General features: G+C 51.0%; 2 protein-coding genes and 1 long non-coding RNA gene across 8 annotated transcripts in view; 1 reads left to right on the forward strand and 2 right to left on the reverse strand.

Annotated features, from left to right (window-relative positions):
• LEKR1 (leucine, glutamate and lysine rich 1) overlaps positions 1-2,643 on the forward strand; it is a 34,513-nt gene extending 31,870 nt beyond the window's left edge. Inside the window, exon 12 of the mRNA XM_032697999.1 lies at positions 491-2,643. Within this exon, the coding sequence (XP_032553890.1) occupies positions 491-838 (348 nt within the window). The 3' untranslated portion in view covers positions 839-2,643. The remainder of the gene's footprint in view (positions 1-490) is intronic.
• LOC116791724 lies at positions 946-9,583 on the reverse strand. 5 transcript variants are annotated; one of them, XR_004358837.1, is made up of 6 exons: positions 8,624-9,583; positions 7,648-7,907; positions 7,143-7,288; positions 4,789-4,965; positions 2,345-2,484; positions 946-1,385 (listed from the first exon to the last, which is right to left on the reverse strand). It is a non-coding gene; the product is annotated as an uncharacterized LOC116791724 (long non-coding RNA). The 5 variants fall into 5 exon arrangements; XR_004358838.1 differs by lacking the exon at positions 8,624-9,583 and adding an exon at positions 8,063-8,180; XR_004358836.1 differs by lacking the exon at positions 8,624-9,583 and having other exon boundaries at positions 7,648-8,180.
• Positions 9,584-10,108: 525 nt separating this feature from the next.
• Positions 10,109-22,775, reverse strand: CCNL1 (cyclin L1). Of its 2 annotated transcripts, XM_032697698.1 has the most exons (11): positions 22,570-22,775; positions 22,317-22,391; positions 22,058-22,167; positions 15,921-16,041; positions 15,361-15,425; positions 13,964-14,063; positions 13,751-13,855; positions 13,353-13,494; positions 11,914-12,025; positions 11,669-11,767; positions 10,109-10,935 (listed from the first exon to the last, which is right to left on the reverse strand). In XM_032697698.1, exons 1-11 carry the CDS (start codon positions 22,663-22,665, stop codon positions 10,587-10,589), a joined length of 1,374 nt encoding a protein of 457 aa, XP_032553589.1. In that variant the 5' UTR covers positions 22,666-22,775; the 3' UTR covers positions 10,109-10,586. The 2 variants fall into 2 exon arrangements, with proteins under 2 accessions (XP_032553589.1, XP_032553590.1); XM_032697699.1 differs by lacking the exons at positions 22,317-22,391; positions 22,570-22,775 and adding an exon at positions 20,207-20,279.
• Between the last annotated feature and the right edge of the window lie 4,505 nt (positions 22,776-27,280).

Genomic DNA, 27,280 nt, shown 5'->3' on the forward strand with positions numbered 1-27,280 from the left:
AGAAAAAAATTGGGAAACAGCGAAAATTAAACTCTTGAAAATGAATTAGGGCCGGGGTTGGTATTTATGTCTTCCTTGGAAAAGGTTGAGGAACAGTGTGGGTGAGTTGGAGGGATGTTGGCAGTGGGTCTGTCAGTCCTGCCCTGACAGGATGGATCAGGGGTGGCCTTGGCAGAGTGGTTGGACTCGATGGCCTTTCCATGATTCCACACAGCTCGTGCCCTTCCATGAGGAGGGTTATGTAGGAAAGGGTCAGAAGGAGGTGGTGCAGTGACACTGAACCTTCCCAGGAGCAGCATTCCCAGCTCCCAGCCGGGCAGCAGAGCGGGGATGGCTCCTGAGCACTTCCCTCAGATTTCCCAGCGACTGCCGCGGGAGCGGCCGGGCTGGAAGCGCTGCCGTGTCCCAGGAGTGCCCCGGGAGGGCAGGAGGGGAGCGGGGCAGGTTCCACATCCCCCAAGCCTGTGCCAAGCGTGTGTTTGTGTTGCAGAATTCCCTGCTCCAGGAGACGGTGCGGCGGGAGTGCGAGGAGCGCTGCGGGCTCACGGCCGCGCTCAGCAGGGCCCGCGAGCAGGTGCTGGAGCTGCGGAGGCTCAGCGGGACCTTCCCGGGGCCGCCCTGGCCCCGCTCCCGGGCCGGCCCCGCTCCCGGCAGGGAACTGCGGCTCCCCGGAGCCCTGGGAATGCCCAGAGCCGCCAAGGGAGCCGCTGCCGGCCGGCACAGCCCGGGATCGGCGGGGCCCAGCCCTCCCCATGCCCCCCGGGGAAGGGCGGCCTCGCTCCCCGAGCCCAGGAGCAGGAGCATTCCCGGGATAACCCGCCGGCCCAGCCAGCTATGACACCTCCACAGCCTGGGAAACCATCCAGGCCTTCAAAGGACCCTTGGCTTATGGACACCGGGAGCAAATCTTTGCCAGTGCAATCCATCCATTTCTAGAACCTGAAATTCAGTTAAATTTTTATTTATTTTTGTTGCAATAACATTGGCTTGTCCGTGGGTTTATTAATCATGTGATGAAATGCTGTTTACCTTCCAAGAGGAGAAAAGTAACAGAAGAGTCTCTCCAAGAGGGGCACATCTTCAGAGGTGGAATTAAAACCATGGAATCCCAGAAGGTCTGGGCTGGAAGGGACCTTAAAGCTCGTCCAGTTCCAAGCTCCTGCCAAAGGGCAGGGAATGATGGCCAATCCTCATAGGATCCTGGCTGGATGGGGGTTGGAGCAGCCTGGGCCAGTGGAAGGTGTCCCTGCCCATGGCAGGGGGTGGGATGAAATGAGCTTTAAGCTCCTTCCAGCCCAAGCCAGTCTGTGATTCCATGATTTAAAATCCAGGCTCTCATCCACCAGCTCCCTGTTTCTGTCCCGTGGCAGCAGCCGTAGTAAAGTCTGTGTGGCCAGAGAGGAACAGCACGGAAAGTGAGGAGAGAGACACAGGACAATGTTTGGAACATGAGGGAAGGTCTGAACCCTGGATCCAAACCAAGTGGAGAACAAATATTTCCCTTCTCCCCCTCCCTCCCAAGAAGCTGGAGCTCCTGCTGCTCAGCAATGAGTAAAATACAGAAATGTCAGGAAAGCTCTTGGACTGGCCTGTAAAACCAGCTCCATGAATGTCTCCATGTCAGGGAGAGGTTACAGGCTGGTTTTGTCCCGGGGTTAAAGGCAGCAGCACAAAGTGCCCCAAGCACGTGGACACCTCATCACAGCACTGGATTTTTAGGAAATCGAGCTTCCTGCAGGGAATATTTCCCTCAGGAGTGGTGTCAGAGACCTTGCACTCCAGGACTCCTGGCATGAGGGAGCACTAAACAAATCTCCAGGCTTGGAACAGATCTGCCCCCAGGGCCGTGGCAGCATTCCAGCCCTTCCCTTGGAGCAAACATCCCATGGCACCAGGCTGCTGTGTCCCTCCCTGATGGACAGGCTTCTCTTTGCCCCTGTCAGAGCCAGTGCTGTTGCCTGATGTGGAACAGGAGTTCCTCCAGCCCTAAACCTTTCCCTGAAGGGTTAATCCCACCGTGCCAGGCCTGGTTCCTCTGGGCAGGGTCGGTGGTGCTGGTCTGGGGCTCCGTGTGGCACCAAACCTCACCCTTGGCTTGGCCAAACCTCTCTTGGGGCCAAACCCATCCCTATTAAAGCTCCCAGGAGGGTGGAGCTGGGTGGGATCAGTGTCTTCTCCCAGATAACAAGTGCCAGGACAAGAGGGATTTCAAGCAGTCAGTCAGGGCCTCACAGGGGGCAATTTTCCACTGAAAATTGCCCAGAATTTAATGTTCTCCACAGAAAGAGTCCAGCCCGTGGCTGGTCCTGCTGCTCCTTCAATAGGAAATTAGATTATCACTTACCATGGATGTGCTTCCCATGTGTGTCCAGCTTTCATTCCCACTGGGAAATCACAAACCAAAGTGCTGATGTGCCTCGTGGATTAAAGATGATGAAGAGCCCTTGCTCTGAGGTGTTGTAGGATCTGGGATCCAGCCTGTGCCTTGCAGGTGGAGTTTTTCCACAAAAGAAGAAATTAGACTGCAGGAAAAAAGCATCTTAATTTTTCTCAGCAGCATCAAAAGTGCATGAAATAGAAACTGGAGCCAGTTGATGCCACATATCATTAAAATATATTAACCAAAATAAAAGACAGACTGACTTCCTTTGCACTTTGTGGTTTTAATACTGAAAAAAAAAAGAGCAGAAGAATGAAATTGGGGAAATTTCTGAGACACCCTCCCTTTAATTTTATTTTTTTTTAAATGGGGGCTTATTTACATAATGGAAATTGGATGTTGCGTTTCATCTTTGCTGGTTACAGGTGGTTCAGTGTGTCCTGCTGGAGGAAGAATAAACTCCAAAAGCAGCTGTAACAGGGAGAAAACTACAAATTAATAGGCTGAGCATTAATGTGGGGCTTTCATCCTCCCAGCAGAGCACAAATTAATTGGGATGGGATAATGAAAAGGGCCCTGTCAGAGATTAATGTTGAAGAGATTTTGACACCAGAAATAAAATTTGTGTGGTGGAAAAAGGAGCATCTGGCATTGCCCTGTGAGCTGCTCCCAGCTCACGATAAGCCCTGAGCACATTTTTATATCTTCTAAAAATCAATTGATTTCCAACTGTCAGAACAATGAGTCCTTTTTGCCTCTAAAACCCAGGCTTGCTGCTTCCTCAAAACCAGAAATTTACAGGGAATGGTTTCTTTTGGGGATCCTCCTATTCCCAAAACACATTTAATGTATTTTGAAGTTCATAGAACTGCAGAGTCACAGACTGGTTTGGGTTGGAGGGACCTTAAAGCTCATCTCGTTCCACAGGCAGGGACACCTTCCACCATCCCAGGTTGGTCCAAGCCCCATCCAACCTGGCCTTGGACACTCCCAGGGATCCAGGGGCAGCCACAGCTTCTCTGGGCAACCTGTGCCAGGGCCTCACCTCCCTCACAGCCAGAAATTCCTTCCTGGTATCCCACCTGACCCTGCCCTCTGGCAGTGGAAGCCATTCCCTGTGTCCTGTCCCTCCAGGCCCTGTAATCCATGCTCTGCTCTCCCTTTCCTCCCCTTTTCCCATGCCCATGGATGAGCAGCTCTTCCTTGGCAGCAGAAGGTGGAGTGAGGCCCCCCGGGCTGGGTTTGGGTTCCAGTTGCTCTTCCCCATCCAGGGATGGAGCTGCAGGGGGAGATGTCTGAGGGACCTCCCCGGGAACTGGCGCTGACCCCGCTCCTGGACGTGTTCCCGTGAGTCACTGGCTTTTATGGGAATCCATCCCAGCCTCGTCCCTCCATCCCTCCAGCTGCTTCCTGAGCACGGGCAGCGCCGCAGGAGCCGCAGTGTTTGTTTGGAGTTACCAGGAGCGAGGGTTCCCAACAAAGAACCACGTGTGCCTTTGGGGGAAAGGACCCAGAACAGGCTCACCGGGAACAGCTGAGACTGCCCGGGAAGGGCCAGACAGGGGCAACCAAGTAGCAGCTTTGCCTCAGAGGTTGTTGCCAACTTCCTTCTTTTTGCTGATGTCTTTTTGGGGGGTTGTTTTTGTAGATTCCTTCTAAATATAACACCAGCACCTCCCCGGAGAGGGTTGGAAGCTGTAACTGGAGCTGAACGAGGCATTAATTCATCTGCTCCAAGCTGCACTGGGGGAGAACTTGGATTTCTGATCCCTGGATAAAAGTTGGTTCTCAAGACCAGGATTTTCTATGAATTAATATTCAGAGACATTCATAGAAATCCTTTCCTCTGGCTCCTTTTAGGCAAGGATGTTACAAACCTGCTGGAGTCATCTCCAGGGAAAGAGTCCATGGGGAGGAATCACAGGTGTGCCCAACCCAGGGAAAATGATTCCTGGACCTTAAACCCCAAGATCACCATAACCCCAAGAGCAGGACACAGGGTGCCCAGAGAAGCTGTGGCTGCCCCATCCCTGGAAGTGTCCAAGGCCGGGTTGGAAAGGGCTTGGAGCATCCTGGGCTAGTGGAAGGTGTCCCTGCCCATGGCAGAGGGTGGAACTGGATGATCTTTAACTCTTCCAACACAAACCAGTCTGGGATTCAAGGATTCTATGGCACAGGACAGGGGTTGGCACCTCTCACCCAAAGCCCTGGGTCTGGTTTGGGGATTTTATTTAAAGTAACACATCTTGGTCTTGTAATCAGCAAACCCCTGGGTTTTATCCTGTGCCCAGTGCTGCTCCCAGGGGATGCACAGCACCCATGGCAGGGTTCAATTGGAGGCACCTGGATGTGCTTTGGGGGGCTGTTATCCCGGGAACCCCCCAGCACAGCTTCTTAAAATCTCTTACCTGGGCCTTGAAAGGTTGGCTGGGGACACCTTCCCATCGAGCTGGCCTGTCCCAAGGTCACTGTCACCAGCTCTCGTCCTTGGCTGCTGAGGGGAAGGGTGTCAGTGCTGCCTTTGTGTTCCCAGGCTGTTATCCCCGTGTTGGCTTCGCTGTTGCCAAGGGAACCCACGAGCAGTCCTAAAACAAAAACAGCCGCGAGCCATCCCATTAACACGGGCAGACAGATCTCCCCAAACCAGAACCAGATGTCACAGATAACATCTCTGTTTGTTGCTTGCGGTTTCCTTGATGGCAAACGACTACTGTGCTCTCATCCTGCGTGTCCTGCTCGTCCAGAACATCGTGTGGATACAAACACTGTGCGCTGGGAATGCTGGCCCGGGGCCCCCGGCCCAGAGACACCGCGGGGGGAGCAGGAGGGAGGGAAGGAGGGAGGATGTTCTCGGTGCAGAGAGGGGGTGATTTATTCCCGCGAAAGGAGCAGCAGCGACAGCCCCAGCCCTCCCCCTCCACGGTGTGTCACCAGAGCAGGTGTCTCCTCAGCATGGGGGGGAATTCTGAGCCATCCCCAGCTGACTCGAGATGCTGAGGGTGTTTGTTTTTCAGAGATGTCGTGGCACAGAAAAGCCTTTAGGTTCTGAACAAAGCCTCGGCTTCCCAGCACCCAAATCACTCTAACCAAGGAGCTCAGGCAGGTGGGTGCCAGCTCCTGGTGACCCCACACCAGGTCCCAGGCAGGAAGGTATTTTGGGAAGATGCACCAATCACTGGATGGGTGTGTTTGAACCGGCGAGAGCCCTGCAGTGGATTCACTTGGTTTAAGATCCTTTTGCTGTTGATTTCCCCTCTTGGCTCCTTTCTGAGCACAGGGCACACACCAGGAGCTGCCCAGGACCTCCAACTGCCTCAGTGGGATCAAAACCCCTGCTCCACTCACCTGGACTTCACTGGGGCACAGAAACCCTTCCCCAGCAGGATTGGTAAGGCCTCAGGAGACTCAATTATTATCCTTCCCATGGCTGTTTCCTCTTGGCTATCAGAGCTCTGGGGGAACAGCAGGACCAGGCAAATAGCTCTGGTCAATCCCTGGGGCTCTCTCTGCAGTAGCTGCTGGGAAATGATTTCCTTGACAGAAATCACGGCCCTTGGGAGCTGTTCCACGGTGTTGGTGGAGGGAGGAGGGGCAGGTCCTGTCCCCACACCTTCCACAGCCCAGGTTGCTCCAAACCCAGTCCAACCTGGTCTTGGACACTTCCTGGGATGGGGCAGCCACAGCTTCTCTGGGAAACTTGTGCGAGGCCCTCAGGGGAGCTCAGCTGTGCTGAGTGACCCCACTGTAACCCTCCTTGTGGGTTAATTCAGGCTGAACCCCCAGCTGGCACAGCCCAGCACAGGGAGTGTTACACCGGCTGTCACTGGTCAGCACTGGGGGATCTCACAGGGCTGCTGGGTGACATCACCCCTCGAGGCTTCCCATCCATCCCCACAGCTGGAATTCGGGTGTCAGCTGAGTGTCTGACCCCTGCATGGGGCTGCCCCGGGGCAGGACCCCGTCCCCTCCCTGCCGGCTCTCCTGGGGGTTGCTGTGCTGAGCTCCGGCAGAGCCCGGGAATGCTCAGCAAGGAATGCTCAGCTGGGCTCTGCAACACTTCCACCTACAGAACGAACCCTGAACGGCAGCGGGAGCAGCGGCAGCATTCCCAGGAGTGAGGGGTGCCCAGCATTCCCGGGAGTGAGGGGTGCCCAGCATTCCCAGGAGTGAGGGGTGCCCAGCATTCCCGGGGGTGAGGGGTGCCCAGCATTCCCGGGGGTGAGGGGTGCCCAGCATCCCTGGGATCCCCAGAGGGGTTGGGGCTGCTTGAGGTGGGTCCATGAGCCCCTTTTCCTCTCCACCAAACCCATGACAAGGGATTTTCTACCCTAAAACAAAAATGGTAACTTTTGCCAATTTTTCCCCTCTACTGGAATATAAGGACTCTTTTTTTTCAGGCCAGCTTTGCTAACTTTAACTTGCTTTGTTTTGAGCTGCCCCGCTGGGCTGTGCCCAGGCAGGAGGTGGGGATGGAGAGCTGTTGCCTCTGCAGGAGTGTTTTCCCCTCTGATTGCCAGAGCTCTGCTGTGCCACAGCCATAGGTTTGTTTCCTGCCCCAAAGAGCCTGGAAGCAACAACCTTGTGCTTTGGAGCAGGGAGCACTAAGGAACATGGACAGGAGAGCCACAGGCTTGGCAGTCTGTGGATGGCCTGATGGGAAATTATGGATTTCATGAACATTCCCTGGCAGGAGCAGCAACCAGGGGAAGATTTCCTGGAAAAGGGACCCTTATCAGCGTGTGCTGTGGCTGCTGCCACTCACCTGTGGGATTTGGGGGTGGCCAAAGCCCTGACAAGGACCTCTTGGGCCAATTCCTGTCAGGAATATTCTTATGTTGTTCTTTTTTTCCTTCCCAAACCATCCAAAGCTCCTGGTCCAGGTTCATCCTTCCAAGGCTTGTGACAAAGCTGAAAGGGAAGGACAGAATAGTTTGAATGTAACTCCCTTCAAACATTTGCAGCACTTTGTTGACAATTAGTCAAAACATTGTAACAAACCTTTTTCCCTGAGGAAAAGGAACACTGAGGGTGAGACCAACCCCCCCCCCAAGCCCCTGTGCCCCCAGAGAACTGCTCAGCTGGGACAGACGTGTCCCCCTGTCCCTGTGGGTCCCAGGTTGTCAGAGCTCAGTGGCAGCACCTGATTCCCATCAGTCTGTCAGGCAGTGCAGGAATACTCAGGTTTTCCCAGGGAACTGTCCCAGTGGCACCACAGTGGGTGCCACACAGGTGTCCCCACCCTGTCCCCCCTGCCAAGCCCCTCTCACCATCCTGCTCCCCTTTCCCTCTGGATTGCAGCTCCCACAGGCAGCTTGAGGCTCGCAGTCAGGTGCTGTTGGAGCTGGTTTCCCTGGGTCCATCCCAGCCAGGGGATTGTGCCTCAGGGTGAGACACAGCTCCCATTCCCAGGAGGGCTCCACTCTGCCAGTGCTCAGCCAACATTTGCCCGTGACCATCTGGGCTTGAGGCTCAGCCTGAGCCACCTCTGCCTGCTGTGACAGCCCTGGAGACACCATCCATGAAAATCCTGGGGAAGATGGACAGGAAGGACCAAAATCCTAATTCCTGGTGCTTCACCTGCACACTCCACTCCTGCACAGGGCAGGACAAAGCCCCTGCAGGTGACAATCAGGACAGTGAGACACCAAAGGTCAGTGCTGGGCGCTCGAACCTCTGTCTCACTTCTCAAACACATCCATCAGTGTTTATTCCCCCTGCCTGGGTCTGTAGGGAAGCAGAGCTGGGGGCTCCAGGCAGGAGCTGTGGTCAGGGCCTGCTGCTTGGAGGCTTCTGGATGTCAGTGGTGGGTCTCCAAAGCCATCACATCCCTCAGAGGTGTTTGTGCTGCTGGAGGTTCCCCTTAGTGACCCAAGAACGTGGAAGACACCAAGGAATTTAAAAATAACAAGTCCTAAAGAAAAATCCCTGTCAGCTGCTGAGAGAGGTGAGTGCAGCCCCGAGGGACGCTGGGGGTCAGTGTGACTGAAGCCAACCAGCCCCCTCAGGGGATTCATTTTAGTGATGTAGAGCTCAGGGAACACACACAGCCCTTCAAAGCCTCAGCAGAGACAGCGACTGTCACAGTGAGATTTCTGGCTGTCGTGCCCAGCAGGGCCTTGACAAGTCCTCCAGGAACAGGGGCATTAAGGGGCTGCAGCCACTCAGGACCATCACCCTGCCAGAGTTCTCCCCCCACAGAGCCCACACAGGAGCGAGGGGCCCAGGCAGTGACTCTCAGCTCACCCACAGTGGGCTCCTCCTCCTGACAGCTCTGACCTGGAACTCCTGGTGTTGGGAAAGTCCTGCTGCTTTTACCTCAGCAACCACCAACCCCACAGCCCACGGCTGGCAGAGCTCTTGGGTGGCTGAGGCCACCATCCGTCACTTCATCCACCACTGGCTGGAGAGTTTTTTCCCCATGGAGAGAACAGCAAACCTCTCGTTGCCTGTCAGTGAGCAGATGGTGTGTGGCTGTTCATCTCCAGCTGTTCCAGCTCCACCTTGCAGGTCCATCTCTGCCCAGCACTGGAAGCACAGGAGGGTTGTTAGTGCTCACACACACAGAGCTGAGCCCCCCAGTGTCACCCCCACACCCAAACCCCCAGCCCAAGGGAGCTCCAGGCAATCCTGCTGCTCCTGCAGCCCTGGGATTCCACTGTTGCCCTCGACTATCCGAGAACTGGGATCTGGGGGAAAAGCTACTCCTGTTGCCATGGCAACAAATGTATTTTTCTGAAAGCAACGCACACAAAACACAGTTATTACAGATTAAAAATCCACAGTGGTAACCAAGAAACAGAGAAGACATTTTCTCTTCTCCCCTTCAAAAATACACGTTCACTTTTGCATTTCCAGGGTGCAGCTGCAGCCGGGGCCCAGCAGGACACGGGGCAGGAAAGCTGCAGCTCAGGAAGGTTCTGCTCAGTTTCCCTCTCCTGTTTGAGGCCTGCAGGGTGTGGGCACCCAGACTGGCACTGCTCCTGCAGTCACAGGGGCCAGACCCAACCCCACCTGGGCTCTGCAGCTCAACATTCCAGCCAGGTCACCCTCGGCAGGGAAGTGGAGAGGCATTTAGGGAGGGAAAAGGTCTTCCCATGCTGGACTCTGGGTCAGCAAGGACAGCAAATCCCTCACCCCTTGGGTTTTCAGGTCTTGGTACCACCTGAGCAGCAGCTGTAGGAATCAGACCCAGTTCCTCCTCACCCCTTCCCTCTCTCCTTTCCCTGGCACTGGAGCTGTCCCACCCCAGGACACAGCTCCAGCAGCTGGACACAGTGAGGAGCTCCCAGCAGCTCCTGCTCTCAGTGCAGCACAGGGAATGTGTCTGAGCTTCCCAAGCTGTGTCAGCATGACCCTTGCAGGGGTGGCCCTGCTCAGCTGAAAGCTGTGTCAGCACTTCACCTGCAAGAGGATCCCTCCTTCCCCTGCCAGCATCCTGCCACTGCAATGAAAGATGGGAAATAAAACCCCAAACCCAATCCCTCCAGGCCTTTGGAACAGCTGACGCAGCTCCTGCCCTCTGCCCCACAGAGCTGAGAGGGACAGGGACACCCCAAACTCCCAGGGCAGCTGACAGAGCGGGACACTCATCCCTGGCTCATCCCACTGAACTTCAGAGAGGTCCATGGTCATTTATTCCAACTGCTGCCTGGATTCCCTGGGAAGGACAAACATCTAAAGCTTTCCCAGTTTACCCACTCTGTCCCACTCAGGCACAGCGCTCAAGGCCAGGGTGTGTAAGAAAAGTAAGTTTAGTTCCAACACATTTGGCATCCAACAGGCAGTAAAAAAAAAAAAAAAAAGCTTTATATTTTATTTCTTGTAAAAATCTTTCAACACATGCAGACTAAAACCAGTGTAAGAAAGTCTCCACCATTATTTAAACAAATAACTATACTTAAATATAAGCGTCTGCAATTGACTGGTATAAAAATAAGGTACGTTTTGCTTTTTTACAGAAATCCTGTCTCCAGTTCTCAGCTCAATAAACAATACACAGCTCTAATACATACAACGAACCTGATCATGGTTTTCCACCCCTTGGATACTGCTAAGGTATTATGTGCAAAGAGTTGGTAACAGTTCCTGTCCCAAAAGAAAAAACAAACAAAAGTCTTCCGCCCCTCTTGGCAAACGAGCCCCGGGGCCCAAGTCCCTCCAAACCTGGTAGGGGCTGTGCAGTCCCACAGTTCTGTGCCCGGGGGGCTCAGCGCCGGTGCCGCCCGTGCCCCGAGCGGCCGCTGCCGTGGTGCTTCCCCTTGTGGGAGCGCTCGAAGGAGCGGGAGCGCTCCCGCCGCTCCCGGTGGTGGCTCCGCTCGTGCCGGTGCTTCTTGGCGGCGTCCGAGTGATCCCTGGACTTGCTCTGGGAGCGGGAGCGGGATTTTTTCCGCTTGTGGCCGTGTCTGTTGGTGCCCTTGAGCTCCTCGCGGCCGTGCTTGGCCTTGAGGTGCGGGGAGCCGTGGTTGTGGTGCCGCCGGGGGCTCCCGCTGTGGCTGCGCGAGCGGCTCCGCGACCGCGAGCTGTAGGTGCCCGACAGGCTGCGCCGGTTGTTGTAGCTGCGGGAGAGGGGGAGTCAGAACGGGCCTTCCACACAGGGAAACAACAACCAGACCACAGCAAAGGGGCTGCCAAGGCACTGGGAGAAGTCAGAGACTGTTTTTCCCACGGGGATAAATGAGGAAGGACAGTAAATATCCCCAATGTACAGCCTGGTCTAGTGGAAGGTGTCCCTGCCCATGGCAGGGGGTGGCACTGCACAGGCTTTATGGTCCTTCCAACCCAAACCAGTCTGGGATTCTTTTAGTTGAGCTCATTTGAAAATAAACAGCCCAAACCAAACCCAGAATGCAGCACCTTTTGAGATTTTTCCACGTTGTCAAGAATCTCCCCTCAACACCAGCTCACAAACTGCTTATTGTCCTTTTCCCTCAGTGATCTGACAGTGATACTTTGGGGAACCCTTGACTGAGATCCAAGTTGGCAGCTTCCAACTTGGATATGAGCCTGAAGATTCTTCAAAAGTACGTATTTATGAAGGCAGGAGCTCTCCCTGCATCCCCCTCTTCCCACCACAGGAGAGGGGCAGAGCCCTGAGGAGCCGGGCAGAGCACCAGGGAGCACTGACACCACAAAGCTGCCACACATCTAACTGGTCCTGGGGCACTTCTCACCCCTTCCACGGGCACTGTGTGCCCTGACTGCTCCCATTTGTGATGGGATCCTTAGGGAACTGAGCATGCCACAGCCCCCGAGCCCTGCCCCCCCTGCCCCCCCAGAGCCCCCACTCACTGCCGCCTCGGCGTGTGCGAGCGAGACCGAGACTTTGTCCTCGACCGGGACCGGCTGCCGCTCCTGCTGCTTCGACTTCTCTTGCTTTCTTTTCTCAGGCTGGAGGGGGGACAAAAACAAACCAGGCTTGCACTTCTGAGGCACTTGTTACTCCCCTGAAGGAGCTCAGCAGTGGTTCACTGTACTTTAGTTAAAGAAAGCATTTTTACTCAAGTATTCTCTTTACCAGGAGAGGTTTTACCTACCCATTGTAAGGGCTCTTGGAGGTTTGCTGCCTCTCCTCTGGTTCCTTTTTAATGGTTTTGGTATTCACAGACACCGGAGATTTCTCCTCAGCTTTTACTTCTCTCGGGGAAGCTGAGAAATTTAAATTCAAAATTAGCTATTTATTCATCCTTTGTCATGAACATACTGTACATCTCTTAAACACCTGTATCAGTATCTGCACTAAATGTAGATACGAACTCAGTAGCTACTATTTCATTCCATCTTTCCATTTTTAGTTCATTCCTGGAGCAGGATGTTCATGGGGAGACCCATAATGTGAAGCCAAGTGACAGCAGAGGAGGAAGAGCACTGTGACCTCCACACCACACAGCCAGGTTCACCTTCATCCACCAGGGGCCAAAAGGCACAAAGTAAAAGCTGCCCTTACGGCCCACAGATACAGAGCTTGTTACTTGGACAATAATTTCCAATGCTACAGAAAGGATTAAAACTGAACAGCAAACTGCAGCTAAGTGTGTTTAGCCCATAAGTGACTCTGTCTTTACAGAGATGGATTCACCTCTCACAGAAGGGCTGCTAAGCCCAAAAGAGCTCCTGCTTTCCAACACTCCCAGCCTTGGCTCCCACCTCACATTCTTTGTCCATGAGAAATTCACACTTGCCAGGTCAAACCCTCTGAAAACTCTGACTCTTCAGAAGGGACTGTGACAGTGCTGCTCCTCACAACACATGCCTAAGCTGCTGCAGAGCCACAGACAGACCAGGCCCTGAGCCTCCTGCCTCACCACCAGCACTGGGTCAAGGCCTGTGAGGGCCTTTGAACCCCCCTGGCAGTTCACAGCTCAAAAGCAGCAGCAGGGAGACGTGAAAGCACCAAGACAAACCATCAGACTTCTGACAGGCTGGTTCAAAACAGGTGTTACAGTTTATTCCTTCTGGTGCCAAGACTGTGCTGTGCCTCTCCCTCCTCCATTTCCTGACCACCAGCTGCCTGCCTTCACCACACTGAACAGTTGCCAAGTGCATTAAAAAAAAGGCAGATAAAGCCATTTTCAGAGACACCTGCAGCAAAAGGAGCCAGGAAGGCCATTGCAACACCCCCCAAACTGAATCTAGAGTCTCTCCTCACACCACGTAACACACACCAACTCCTGTCTCATGAAGGGTGCATGTCATTAATAGATCACTCTCCCATCTGTGGAAGTATAGAGTAAAGTATCCCTTTTCCCTATAATCTGTTATTTCAAGGTCTTGAAACTGGTTTAAAAATCTATGTTTGAAAAAAAAAGGAAAGATGAAAGATTTGCCTTGCTGCTTAGTTCTGTGAGGGAGCCTAAACTGTCTCAGCAGTTTGAGAAGCAAATCTGCCTTTTTTTTTTTTTAACTACCCTGGGACACAGATTTAGTTACTTATCAAACAGTATTACGCAAGTTTCTATTCAGAAAACAAACTTACATGGTTTGGATGCAGGAGAAAAGCCACCCAGTGTTGAGAGTGCTGGAGTTCCATCTGGATTTAAACCTTTTGCCTTCAGTTTAGCTTCCTGCAGTGCCATTTTCCTCTTTTCTACTTCTTTATCCAGAAACTCGTAATTGGGCTGTGGAAGGAACAATGAGGTAAGAGGCTGAGCTAATGCAATTCGTATTTTCATCTCATTTCTGAAAAATACTCAGTTGGCTTTAATCATCTGTCCAGTAATGGGGGTAATTTCCGAATTTGTTCTCACACCCTCCTCACGGGAGCCTTTCCCATTAGTAGATCTGTATTCCAGCATTCCCAAACTTTTGGAGAGCTGTAACTCAGCTCAAGCTGCACTGAGCATGGAGCAGGAAAACCGAACATCTCAAACTTACCTTTTTTCTGGTATAAAGCTTGAGAGTGGTCAGGCAGATCTCCTGAATCTCCTCTTCCGTGGTGCCAAAGAGCAGGAACCAGTGAGGGCGAGTGGGCAGCGGAATCTGAAACCCAAACAACCAGCAACAGGGATTACAGGCCAGGCTTTTGTTTTCAATGTCTGCATGAATTCTGTTGAAAGCAGCCCCCTGGCAATGCGAGGCAGTGCTCACCTGCAGGGCCCTGGCAGCCAGGTAAATGCAAGCACACGCGATGGTCTCGGGCTGAAAGCGAACAAACACGTTTGTCCGGAGGCTGTCGTTCATGTAATTCCTAAAAACACACAGCAGGAAAGGTTGGATCTCTGGTTTACTTTTTTTTTTTTTATTTTTTAGAGGATAACAATACTGGAGACTCAATTGACTTTATTATTTTTTCTGTTATGATGTTAAACACATGGTTTCTGTGGAACTGTGGTATTCGGTGTTGACGTGTCACTTTGTAACAGTCTGCACCTTGGCACTGTTTGAATCCCAGTGCAAAAATGTGGAGTAGCAAATGCCAGCAGCATTTCATGGCTGCTTCCTTGGTTCCTTTATCCCAAAATGTCCAGAGCTCACAACCTAACAAGTACTTTGCATCTGTCCAGCTGTTTGCCTTAAGACACCAGTGGTGCTGTATTTAAAAACCAATTTAAAACTCAGGTGCAAGCAGGAAAGCACAGTGTATTTGCAACCTACCATCTTCCAGAGGCAACCTAGGCAGTTCACAAAACACTGACTGCACTTAAGTTTTGTGTGCCTTGAGTCCCACTAATTTCATCCAGGGAGAGGCATCCCATTAGCTCACTGAGTGTTGGAAAGAGATCTGTGAGTTAGTCAGGGCCCCAACTCCCCTGAGCTCCTGGTCTTGCACAGGGGGGGCACTACCAAGCAACACATGCCAGGAGATACAATAACAGCAGAGATCTACATGGATTTCTAAGTTCCCAAGCTATGGGAGAGAGAGGAACAGCAGTCAGTCAGCATTGACTCTCCAACCCCCATGCCCAGTATGGCTCTACGGGAACATGCTGCATGCACCGAAATCCTCTCTGGAACTCAAGTTTAGCCAAATGAACTAAGTAACCGTTGGCAGATTGTCCCCCACGTGTCCTTTAAACACTACAGCATACAGCAGGTAGGAACAAAGACATTCAGAGACAGTTGTAACAGTTACTTCTGGAAACAAATATACAAATCCTTGGCACCCCTCCGCACTCGGAGGTGCTGCCCGCTGGATCACGGCAGTGAGTCTCGGATGAGAGCTTGCACTGGCTTGGCTGGAGAGAAGGGCAGCCAAACCGGCCATCCCCAGGTCAGGGCTGAGGTGCAGAGGGCAGAGTTCTATGACTTACCATCAGGGACTACCCTTTAATCAAAGAGTAGAAAAAAGAACAAAGTTAAATTGAGTCCTCCATGACTGCGCCGCAATCAAGCCATGAAAATAGTGAGCAGAAACAAGCACCACAATGTTTTCAAAGCGTGTGTTTGGGTAGGAACTTACAGCTCATTGCTTTGCATAGGGATCATCAGGCTTGTTATTTCTGCTACTATTTTCCTGGCTAGGAAAAGAATGGAAAATAACTTACCAGGCTGTCTGTACCAGGGTTTGATTACGTTCACATTCTAGGACTTGTAAATACATAACAATGATCTGAGAAATAAGGGGGGAGAAGAGAAAAGAGACTCAGTTTTAACACAAAAAGCAAGATGAAGTACATATATATGTAAATATATATTTTTAAAATCAAACAGTACTCCCAAACAACGGGGGCTCCTCTTCTAAGCACACATTGTAAGCTCTCATGCCACAGAATATGCCGAGTTGGAAGGGACCCACAAGGATCACCGAGTCCAACTCTCAGCCCTGCCCAGGACCATCCCCAAGAGTCTTCCCATCATGTTCAGACAACTGGTTAAGATTTCTCAAAACCAGCCACCAGCTTTAACCCTTCCCAAGGCAGCAATTTCAACCCAAGTCAATATGACTGTTTGCCCAAGTACTCTGGCAGAAACATTAACAACAACTACAGAGGGATAAAGAGAAGAATGCAGGTCATTCTGACACCTGTGTTTCTCGCTCCACAGCTCACAGTGATGCCATCAAGGTAGAGTAATAGATACAATTAGATTACTTTTGAGAACTCACCTTATGAGGATGCTTGACATGAACACAAAATCCCAACTCCTTCAGTACCCTCCTTTCTGCTTTGATTACTTGATTTTTGGTGTTTATGTAGTTCTGATCAAGTATCAGGGGGCTTGGAGTCCTATAGTTTGCAAGAAATAAAATCAAAACTGTTTTGCATATCCAAAAATAACGGCAACTCTGTTTTCCCTTCCAACCAACTAATGGCAACAGAAACCGGTTTTCAACTCCTGCAAGCAAGTTTAAGCATTAATCTTGTGCTGTCCAAGTTTAGATAAACTAGTTTAGTTGCTGCTTTTGACTAGCTACAGATTAGATGGCTGAGATAAAAAATAGCCTTCTGCTGCTGTGTATGCAAACTACACTGCTCCAGCTGCTGGGAGGAGCTGCTTGGCAGGAAGGATCCCAAAGAACCTTCTTCTCCATGGCAGAGGTGAGGGAAGGAATGTGACACAACTGCCTTTGCCAGGCAGGACTTCAAAGCAGAAGTAAGGCAGAACAGGGTTTTTCCTAATTAATATTGAAGTAGCAACTTGTGCTTTAGAAATTGCAGTTTCCTACAAACTGAAGAGAAGATTATTCAGCCTTCAGAGAACAAGGCAGCCCTGGCTCTGTGGTGTGTGAAAAGCTGAGTAAAGCACAGAATTTCCTCTCTGAAGGGTGACAGATCTCCCTGCACCCCTCACCGGTGGGTACCATGGATATCCCTGCTGCTGTTTGCATTTCCAAAACAAGAGCTCATTCCACAAAAAGATTTCAAACTCTAGCACTGTCTAGTCCTAATTCCTTCCAAATCCAACACCTGAACTCTCCAAAGCACTTTGACCTCGAATGACTTGCTGTGCACTTCATGCACAGGTGTCACACTCCATTTCATATTCTTTGCTTTGCCCGTGCTTAGACTTGACCTTTCAACATTCCACTCTGGATATTTGAGTCCACTTCCTCCTGAAGACAGATCAGCTTTTTCCCTGTAATGTCTCACACATTCCATGTGCTTTCCAAAGCAGAAAAATGTTTTTAGAGCTCCTTATGCTCCAATAAACCACAGTCTGTGTATATGATGCACTCATTATATTACCTTCAAAAGAAAAAAAAAAGTAATGCAAAGTGGATTCAAAATACAGCTTTTGTTGTATCAGGCAAAATATTTCACTGCTAACTTGCAAATTCCATGAGTGGATCTCACTTCTCTTCCCTGACAGGTCACAGAGCACATAAAACACTCCAAACCAAGGTTCTCACCCCGGGATGAAAAAGGGTTGATTTAATTACAAGGCTGGATGAGAAGCTTCCCAACTTCCATAATCCAGTTTATGGCATGACTCCTGCAGTCACCTGGACAGCTGCTGGTTGTCACTGGCAAAGGACACAGCAAACCATCCACTTCCCCAAGAAAAGCACAGTGTTGTACAACTTGAAGTACAAGCTCCCCTCTCTTCCCAAGGGGCTGAGAAGTAGCTCCCAGCTCTGGAAGGAACTATTGCAGCTGCTTGGTGCCAGGAAGGACCTACAACTCCAGCACCAGCCTTACTCTTCCTGTTTGCTAAGAAATGCCAAGGTTTCCACTTACATGAAAGTAACTTCTCTAGTTAAGCGTTACTCATCAGGGCAAGGTTACAGTTTGCCACTTCAGCTACTCCAAAAAAATCCAGTCAGAATAGGGGGAGATTTTGTTTCGAGGTTTTTTTTGGCTGGTAATTTTGTGTTCCCCCCCCCCCTCCATAAATTAACTAGAAAGCAAGAACTTTTCAAGCTTATTTAAGGCAACTTCAGTGAGAGGCTGATGTTATATGAACACTCCAGGAGGCTGAACACAGTGCTCTGCAGTGAGAATGGGAGAACCAAGCTCAAGTTCTTTCAATCAGTGAAACTGAGTCACTTCCAATTCATTCCAATCAATTATACTGGGGTTTATAACAATATTTCCTCCAGTATTGCTCTCCACAATTTTATCCAGAGATCACTGGCGTTAACAGGATCTGCAAAGCATCATCCAGAGCGAGTTCAGGTGCCCAGGCTCAGTTTAGCAGAACAGTTCCTCAGAGGTGGGACATCTTGGATCATGGATTTAAGGCAGCCACGACTCCCAGTCTATCAGAAACATCACCAGTGGGACAACACGGCTGCACAGGATCCTCCACCACCCCACGTTCCACACGGCCCTGCATTCCCAGACAGCTGTGTGAGGAAGTTAAGGCAGCTCCAGGGGCAGCAGGACAGACATGAGCCTTGCTGTATGTTAATTTTTCAGTGTCCTTCCCCAGGGCCACGGGATCAGCACCAACAGTTCACCCTCAGCACACGTTCCACAGGGAAGTGACAGGAAACCCAACAGCCCAAGTGGGCTTTGCTTTGCTCTGGTGTCCCACCTTACTCAGGTCACAAATTCCACAGACCTACAGTTCTAAGGAAGCCACGAAAAACATCAGTTTGTCCAGGTAGTGTTTCCAGAAATAAAGACTTTTATCCATTTATGGAAAAATAAAAATCTGCAGAGATTTAAGTGCTTTACTGCACTTTATTACTGGTAAAGTCAAGTTCTCCACCATATTAAGATTCACCAGTATAGCACTTTTGGCATGAACTCTGAAGTGTCGGTAAACAATTATTTACAAGGTGGAAACTTCAGAGACTTCCCTTTGGAAAACTTTTTTGCTTTCTACTAAATAAAAAGAGGAACTTTGCTACTGCATTTGCTGCACTTAGTTCTCAGTCCAAGAATTGTTTTAGGTCCAAGTAACAAACCAGAGAAAAGTAACTTATAACCTTATGCATAAAATATATAAAACATGACCTTCAAGCCCTGGATAGCCAAGGAATATTGCAAATTCTTACTCTGAGTCTGTTTTATAGCACTAGAGCTCCAGGCAAGACTTTATCATTAACAACAGAGCACACAGTGTCCCCTCTGGGAAGCCAATCCAACACTCAGATGCAACGCTTGATTGAGATTAAGATTGTGTAACAACCCAACAGATTAACACACTCTGTAATGTGCTTGTAACAACAAATAAATTACAAATACCCGTTTTTATAAATCACTCTGACAAATGAGACCTAAGTTCTCAACACAGCTGCAACTTCACTGGATGTAATATTAAACTTTGATGTCTTTGGGATGACTAATCCATCGGAGGAACAGTGCCCTGTGTGTAATTATGGCCACATGGAGCAAAGTACTTCTGACAAGTACAGCACAACAGCGGCGTCTCGTTTCAAAGACCGGAGCTCTGTTAAGCTGGTCAATATAAAAACACGAGTTCTGTTTGTCTCCAAGGTCATAAATCCAAGCAGCACGGACTTGCAGGGCAGTTTGAAGAGCACTAAGTGTGTAACATTAATGCAGCCACTTCCAAACCCACTGCAGGGACCCGTGTCCTGCACCTGAGCGTCTCAAAGCGCCCCGTGTGAGGTTACAGCACGACACCAGTCACATTTGGTTCCAGTCTCAGGACTTTCTGCAGCTTTCAAGCACATTTAGAAGAAATAAAAGCAACTTCAAGCTACATTCTACAAGATAAACAACAGTTGCACTTTGCTCAGAACACATGTTTTGGCACACAGTTATTTAAAAGCAGTTATTCCACAGTACGAGCTTTTCTCCATGCACACAAACATTTTACATGCAGTTCTACATCACATTTGCTCGTCAGAAACTCAAAAGAAAATATGCTTGTCCAAAACACTTATTTAGCTTTTTCTTACTTCTCAGCATTAGAAATACCACCTCTAGTTGACTACATGTCTCATAAAAAAAAAATTCCAATGCAATTCCCAGTTCTGCAAACAGGTACATAGAAGGGACTGCTTACATCGTAATTGGCGTAAATTTACAAATTCAAGATTTCTGTATCCTTGTTTTACTATGAATTCAAACTGCAATTATACAGAGCCAGAAAGTGGAACTAAGAACCCAAAACTGGTTAAGAAAGAAAGCAAAGCCTACCCAAACTACCCCAGATGTGTGTGCGGGTTAAGAGCTTCAGTTAACAGAAAAACTAGACTAGAAAAGAAAGTACAGCAGCCTGAGTGTTTCAGTTCTGGGTTGTGTGTGAGAAACTATCTACAGCCTAAGTGTTAGCTTCAGTAAAAAAATTAAAAAAATAAAAAAAAAGGTTAAGCTAGTATTCTAAAAACCTGGACAGCAAAGAAAAAAGCTTATAACAAGATACAGGAGTTTCTTCCAAATGGTTCACCAGCGGCCAACCTGTTAGTCCCCCGGTTCCAGTGACCTATTCTCAGAGCACTGGCTTCTCCTTGGGGATTTTCGATACTTCACTCACTGTTGCCATGACGACAGCTTCATCTTTATGTACCACTCCACATCACCCAGGCTTTGGTAAATGTAGCTGGTCGCTGTATAGTCGGTTGCAAGGGAAAAAAGAGTTGAAGTTAATAACACGTACAGGTGATGGAACTGTCAGCTTGTAAAAAGCACAGAAAAACGTTTACATCCTGCTTGTTAAAAACAAAAAAAAAAAAAGGGGGGGTGTGCAAGTCTGAATGTCAGACTGCAGCATTTTAAGGTTCGTTTCATGCAGATTCACTCAGAATCGCAGAGCAACAATACCCATTTCTCCCGAAAATAATGGGTAGCAGTGCACGAGTTCTCTGGACATGATGCACTTTAGACACCATGTAACATGCACAAGGTGGGATTTGGAACAGGCTAGCTGGAAAGATTTAAATTCACAGGTTAAGTTCAGTTTCTCTGATCCTTCACACAGCACAAAGAAACAGCTAATTCATATTCTCATTGCAGAGACAAGCAAGGCATATGATTAATTAACCTTCACTGCCTGGATCGAGGCCAAAACATTACTAATCACTGAACCTGCTCCAATAATTCCAACACCAGACTCCCTTATCAGAACTGTGGAAGACAGCCCCACTGAACTCACACCCCACACCACTTCTCACAATTCCCTCAGGGCTGAACAACCTAAACACCAAAACCAACAAAGCTCAGTCCCAAAGTGTGACACTGACCCTTTCTTCTTGGATCTACAACTAACTTGGGAAAAACGAGCACGAGGCAGTACAGGCCAAAGCTTTGGCTGCAAGAGTAGCATAACCAGATAAAGACACCAACAAAGAGCTGGTTTCCCTAAGGGATTTCTACTCTTGTTTCTCAGAAAAGGTTACACCACATGGAAGGTTCAATTCCTGCTGTACCCTGGTGACACAGGGCAGAGAAATAAAGTATAAATTTAATAATCCAGCCGAAAACAAAATCCTGCTGTAACTACAGAGTTCCTTAAACTTTGGGCAATCAGTCACTGAAAGCAAAGCTGAAGCCTCCAATCCCAAACTATAATTCTGCTGCCCGACAGAACTAAGGAGATTTTGTGTTTAACAGCAACTTAGGGAACTCCTCCAACCACTCCTTGTTCCTCTTACTGCTTTGCTAATCTGATTTACCCAAGAACAAATGTTGCTTTACACACAGAAAGCAGCACTGGTCTCTCACAGCTCTGCAACAGCTGCCCCTGCCCAGGCACCAGGACAACACCACTCCCACGCTGTGCATTAGAGATGTTAAAGATGCCTCCAGCCTCCCAGACTCGGTTACACACTGCTCGTCAGTAAAGCTGCACACACTGCAGGCCAAGTCAGACCTTATTTCAGGTATTTTCTACACTGTTTTTTTCTCTAGAAGATAATTACTGCCATCACCAAAAATTCGACTTCTTTTCTTAACTGATGCTTAACTGGCACCACAACCACACTTAAGAGACCACACACCAATGACAGAAAAGCATTAAGACGACTGAATATGGCTAAAAATCTGGAGAATACACAGCAACCCACTACTGGCTACTCACACCTAAAACTACCTTTCAATAACTGCATGACAACAAAAACATCAATCAACCAACCAAAACCTACAACCATTAGCCTAAAACTAGGACCAATACTCGTGACTTGCAGCCAAATAAGGAACAGAAATGGGTCTACCAAGTGAACAAAAGCAGAAGAAGTCGGGATTGCACTGTACTGCCTACAGAGCAGCCAACGAGCACTCCCTTCCCAACTTTAGGTCGTTGAACTTAGCCTGGAAAAATACTGTGAGTCGAACACTGCAGTACATTAGCGGTAACAGGTGTTTACGTTCGTAACGAAGCTGATCTTACCTTTTTGCTCTTAACTGTCGCAAGTGATGGAACACGTTGATCACGTCCCTTATCCGACGAGGCGCCTCCTCGATTTTGGACGCGAGATTGATGCAGGCCATGGCAACAATCTGAAAGAAAGGCCCGTTTCCGTTAAGTAAACAATATTTAATCCCGCTAAGGCTAAAATTACACAAGTAAGAAGCAAACCCGCGAGGCCCGAGGCGAGCAGCCCGTCCCACACAACCCGCCCGGCCTCGGTGCCCCGCGCGGCGCTCACCTCAAAGCTGTGCTTGACGAAGGACTTGGAGTAGAAGAAGCGATGGAACAGCACCTGCCCGGTCGCCATGGCCACCTGTGAGGGCAGAGGGAGGCGCAGAGGGAGCCCATCAGTGCCCGGCCCGGTCGCCGCCATTTTGTGCGGCCCCGCCGCCCCCCCGCCCTTCCCGCCGCCACAATGGCGCCGCCCGCCCTGCCCTTCCCTTCCTTCCCCTCTTCCCTTCCCTCCCGCTGGAAGCGCCGGGAGGCCCCACCTGCGGCAGTCGCAGCAGGATGCCGGCCGCCTGGATGAGCTCGCAGCCCAAGATGCGCAGGTCGGTCTCGCACTGCAGGTCCAGCCCGTCCTGCATGGAGGGGGTGGGCGAGAGCCGCTCCTCGGGGATCAGCGAGTGGTCGATGGTGAGCGACACCTCGGAGTAGAGGCGGTCTCCGATGAGGATGCCGGCGGGCGCGGGGGGCGGCGGGTTGGGGGCGGCGGGCGCGGCGGCGGCGGTGGGGTGCGCGGCGGCCATGGCGCAGCGGCGGCGGCGGGGCCGGCTCTGCTCGGCGGGGCGGCCGCGCGCGGACTGCGGGCACCCTGTGACGCGGCCGCAGCGCCGCCCGCGCGGGGGCTCACGGGAAAAAAGAGTCCGCGCCGCACGCCCCGCCCCCCGCGGGCAGCGGGAGGGGGAACGGGAACCGGGAATGGGATCGGGAATAGGAACCGGGAACGGGAAATTGGAACTGGGAGAGGGAACGGGAATGGGCACCGGGAAAGAGAATGGGGACCGGGAATGGGACAGGAACAGGGAATGGGAATGGGAACCGGGAAAGGGAAAGAGACAGGAACAGGGAAAGGACCGGGACAGAGGGAACGGGAAGGGGAACGGGGACGGGACTGAGAACCGGCTGGGGTTGTCCCGGCACCGGGAACAGGGACCGGGAACGGCAAAGGAAAGGGGCCGGCGCTGTCCTGGGACCGGGACTGGGAACCACCCGGGCTGTCCCGGGAAAAACCTTTAAACCAGGGAAAAATAGCGGAGCGGGAAGGACTACGGGCTACGCCGGGTTTGATGACGGAGTGACAGGGGGCTGGGGCTGAAAGGGGCCGTTTAAGGTCAGTGCAGCCCAACCCCCGCCAGGGGCGGGACAGCGCAGAGAATGTATCGAATAAACGCCGTACGGGGAGTTAACATGGCTCGGGCCCTGCGTTCAGCGCTGCCCTCGGCCTTTGGGCGCCTGGAACACGGCACAGGAAATCCCTGAATTCGAGTGAAAACCAGGGATTGCGGTGCAGGCCGCGCAGGAGGAGGCCGCGCCTCCCAGGCGGGGGGCGTTCTCCAGGGAAAAGTCACCTCCGGCTTCATTTATCAAGGAAGAACGCAAAAAAGAAGTCAAACAGCTCCCGCAGTTCAAGCCGCTGTAGGTAATAAATGTATAATTAAGGACTGGAGAAACGTTTCCACACGGAGCAGCCCACCCCCCTCCCGGCGGGCACAGCGGCGTGCGGCAGCTGTCAGCAGGCACCGCGCGCCCGGACGGCGCCTGGGGCGGCTCAGCGCTCCCCGCCAGGCCCGGCTGTCGCGACATCGCCCCCGCTGTCGCGACTCCCCCCCCCCCGCTGTCGCCGCCACGCGGGACAAATGACGGGGAAACTCCCAGCGGTTGCGTCACTTCTGGGAACGGCCGCATCACACTCGCGCCACGCGCCCCGGATCCCTCCGCAGCCGTCACCGCACGCGCGCTGACCAGGAACTCCCGCCCCCCGCGGGCAGTGCCGGCCTCTGATTGGCTCGCGAGGTTTGAGTGGCAGGGCCGCCCCGCGGCCGTGCCCGCCATGTTGTGTGGGGAGCGGGCGGTGGCCCCGCCGCGCCCGTGTGTCCCGGAGGTGTCCCCAGGCACAGAGTTCACTAGGTGGGAAAAGAGCTCTGAGACCTTCGAGTCCACCCTGTGCCCCATCCCCACCTTTTCCCCCAGCCCAGAGCACTGAGTGCCACGGCCAGGCCTTCCTTGGACTCCTCCAGGGGTGGGGACTCCAAACCTCCCTGGGCAGCCCCTGCCAGTGCCTTTCCAGCAGGAAATTCCTCCTGATGTCCGACCTGACCCTCCCCTGGCACAGCTGGAGGCCGTTCCCTCTCCTTCTGTCCCTTATCCCTGGGAGCAGAGCCCGACACCCCCCCCCCCCCGGCTCCCCCCTCCTGTCAGGGGGTTGCAGAGCCAGAAGGTCCCCCCTGAGCCTCCTTTGCTCCAGGCTGAGCCCCCCCAGCTCCCTCAGCTGCTCCTGCTGCTCCAGCCCCTTCCCAGCTCTGTTCTGTTCCCTGGACACACTGCAGCCCCTCACTGTCCTTCCTGAACTGAGGAACCCACTTCCCAGCACTGGACACACACCCGAGGTGCCCCTCACAGTCCCCACACTGGGACAGTCTCTCTCCAGCGATGGCCAAACTGCTCCCTCACAGTCCATTGTCCCGGCAGTGACTCCCCAGAGAGCTGTGGGACTGCTATCCCAGAAAAGACACCGTGACTGTGCCACAGTGGGACACCTCATAGAGGGAATCCCCCAGAATCTGCCAGAGGGGACACCTCGCTCTGACAGTTCAATGTGTGTGCATGGATTGTCACTCAGATGGGCTCTGACCTTGGGGACACACCGAGAGCTCTGCAGGTCCCAGTGCTGCACAGGACACAGGAAAGATTGATTATTTTATTCCAGGTTGTCCAGGATGAACAAACCTGCTGGGAACTGAGGTGTGAGGCTGCCAAACCCCCATGGACCTGGGCCAGGCTGTGGTATCATCATTAATGGAGCAGAGGGTCAGGGTGGTTCACTGCTGCCAGGTGGTTCTGCCAAGCAAGATGAAGATAAAAGCATCTATAGAGATACAAATCCAATATTTTTAGCCTTTGTCTCCCAGGCTTCCACAGGAACAGCCGTGGTGGAGGAGGCTGAGCTGCTTCTGCACTGTTTCTTCCTACTCATGGGGTGTGGCCCCTTATTTTGTGTCATGGTTACAATTGTTAATAAACTTCCTAAGTTTTACAAACAACTCTTTTAGAAATATCACCAATCCCACAGCATTCGTTTTATAGCCTTCCTTTCCATGTATAGTTTGGGGCTTGAGAGTCTGTAACCACCACCAAAACAGTGTTTTTAATGGAAATACAGCATTTAATTGGGAGCTGCTGTATGTGCAGGTTCATGAATCAGCAGGGATTCCACGTATTTGGAAAGGAACCCAGGTATTTGGAAGAGCTCACCCTCTTTTCCTGGTCCTTTGCCAAACTCCCCCTTTTAGCCACGTACTGTACAATCCCTGAGATTTTAAAAATTATTTCCAACCTGGAACACCACTGGCCTTTTAGGAACCTGCACCAGCCTTTGGTGCTATGCTAACACAGCCAAGAAAAATCCAGTGAACCCACAAGGCTGGTGCCAAACACCTCTGCAATGGCAAAAGCAATTTACAGCCCACGGAACAGACAGAAGGTTAAAGAAACAGTAGTGAAAAGGAGAGTTGGGAAAAGCTGACTCAGTTCTCCAACCCTCAGATTACCCTGAAGTGAAAATCCTGGGTTACGTGGTATTTGCAGAAGGCAAACAGCTCTTTCCATTTTCCTCCCAGCGCTGCCAGACGGGCTGGGAAGGAGGACAAACGAGTCATGGAAGCAGCAGGTGACACTCAGTGCACTGGAATTTGCCCACTTTTTTATTTCCATGCACACACCCATCATTTCTTGGGTTTGCTTTGCTCCAGTTTTCCAAGTTACGCTCTGATATTTTAAAAACCCGGTGAGAAGTGCGTTTGTTCAACCTGCCTGACCGTTCTTCCCAATTCTGGATGGTTTTATGGGTCTATTTTTGAATTCAGTGAAGTCAAGCAATGCTGTCCCCTGGCAGCAGGATCAGGTTGTGCTTCGTTGCCAGGACACTGCTGGAAAGCATCAATCAATAATTGCTGCTTGAGTCCTGAGGAGGCACTCGCGAGCCTGATTCCCTTGGAGCCCTTTGGCCTGGAATTGTACAATCCATGGAAGCTCCTTCCTTAAACCAGTTGCACACAGGTGTAAACTGATTTTGTTCTTCCAGGTGTCTCACTGCAGGCAGAGACTCCAAAGCTGAGTGATAAAACATGGAAAAAAAGGAAACACCTTGTGGAAAGGGAGTTCTGGATATCCCAAAACCTCTCTCCTAGAGAGTAGTGAGACCTCCTCAGTGCCTAAATCCTGAGGATTTTACAGGCTTGGCAGCACCTGTTTCGCAGACGAAAATTCAAACCCAGTTTCTCAGCAAAGAAATGCAGATTACAACATGCAATTACCTTAACAGAAAAGAAAGGATTATTTTGGGAAAATAAGAATTTGTGATGACAGAAAAATCTGATTTCCTTGAAGAATGATGGATGTAAGAAAGCAACGTGACAAGAGGCTCAGCAGGAAAATATTTTGACGTCAGCAGATATCCAAAATTTTCTGCTGTCACGTCAAATAGACCAGGCTAAGACAATGCAGAACATGCTTAGATCAATTTATTCATTAAATTCTAAAATCCCCAAAGTAAAAAAATTAGTTGAAAGTTGTTTGTTTGGTTTTTATAAAATCCATTTATAAATCCATTTTATACAAATCACTTAGGAGATGGACTGCAGTCCTTCATGCTGAACATGATAAATTGAGAATCTGGAATTACCTGCCATGTCAGGGATAAAAATCTGCACTGTTGGCTCTGACAGGACTTCTGATTGCACGTACAGGTTGAGTGCTGGGTTTGCATTGGTATAAAGGAGTTTGGTGCCAAAAACCTTGGCAGTAGGATTTATCCCAGCTGGACAAACAGGGTTTTACTCTGCCAGATTACGACTTGAGGAGGAATTCCTTGGGTACTTCTGTGAAAGATTTATAGAGACTCCAGTTCTGGGGTCTAGAACAGCTCAGAGGAACAAGAAGGATTATTTGAAATTGTCCCCAGAGGGTGAGTTCTTCAAACTC

This window comes from Chiroxiphia lanceolata, chromosome 10 (genome assembly GCF_009829145.1).
Source record: "Chiroxiphia lanceolata isolate bChiLan1 chromosome 10, bChiLan1.pri, whole genome shotgun sequence".
NCBI lineage: Eukaryota > Metazoa > Chordata > Aves > Passeriformes > Pipridae > Chiroxiphia > Chiroxiphia lanceolata.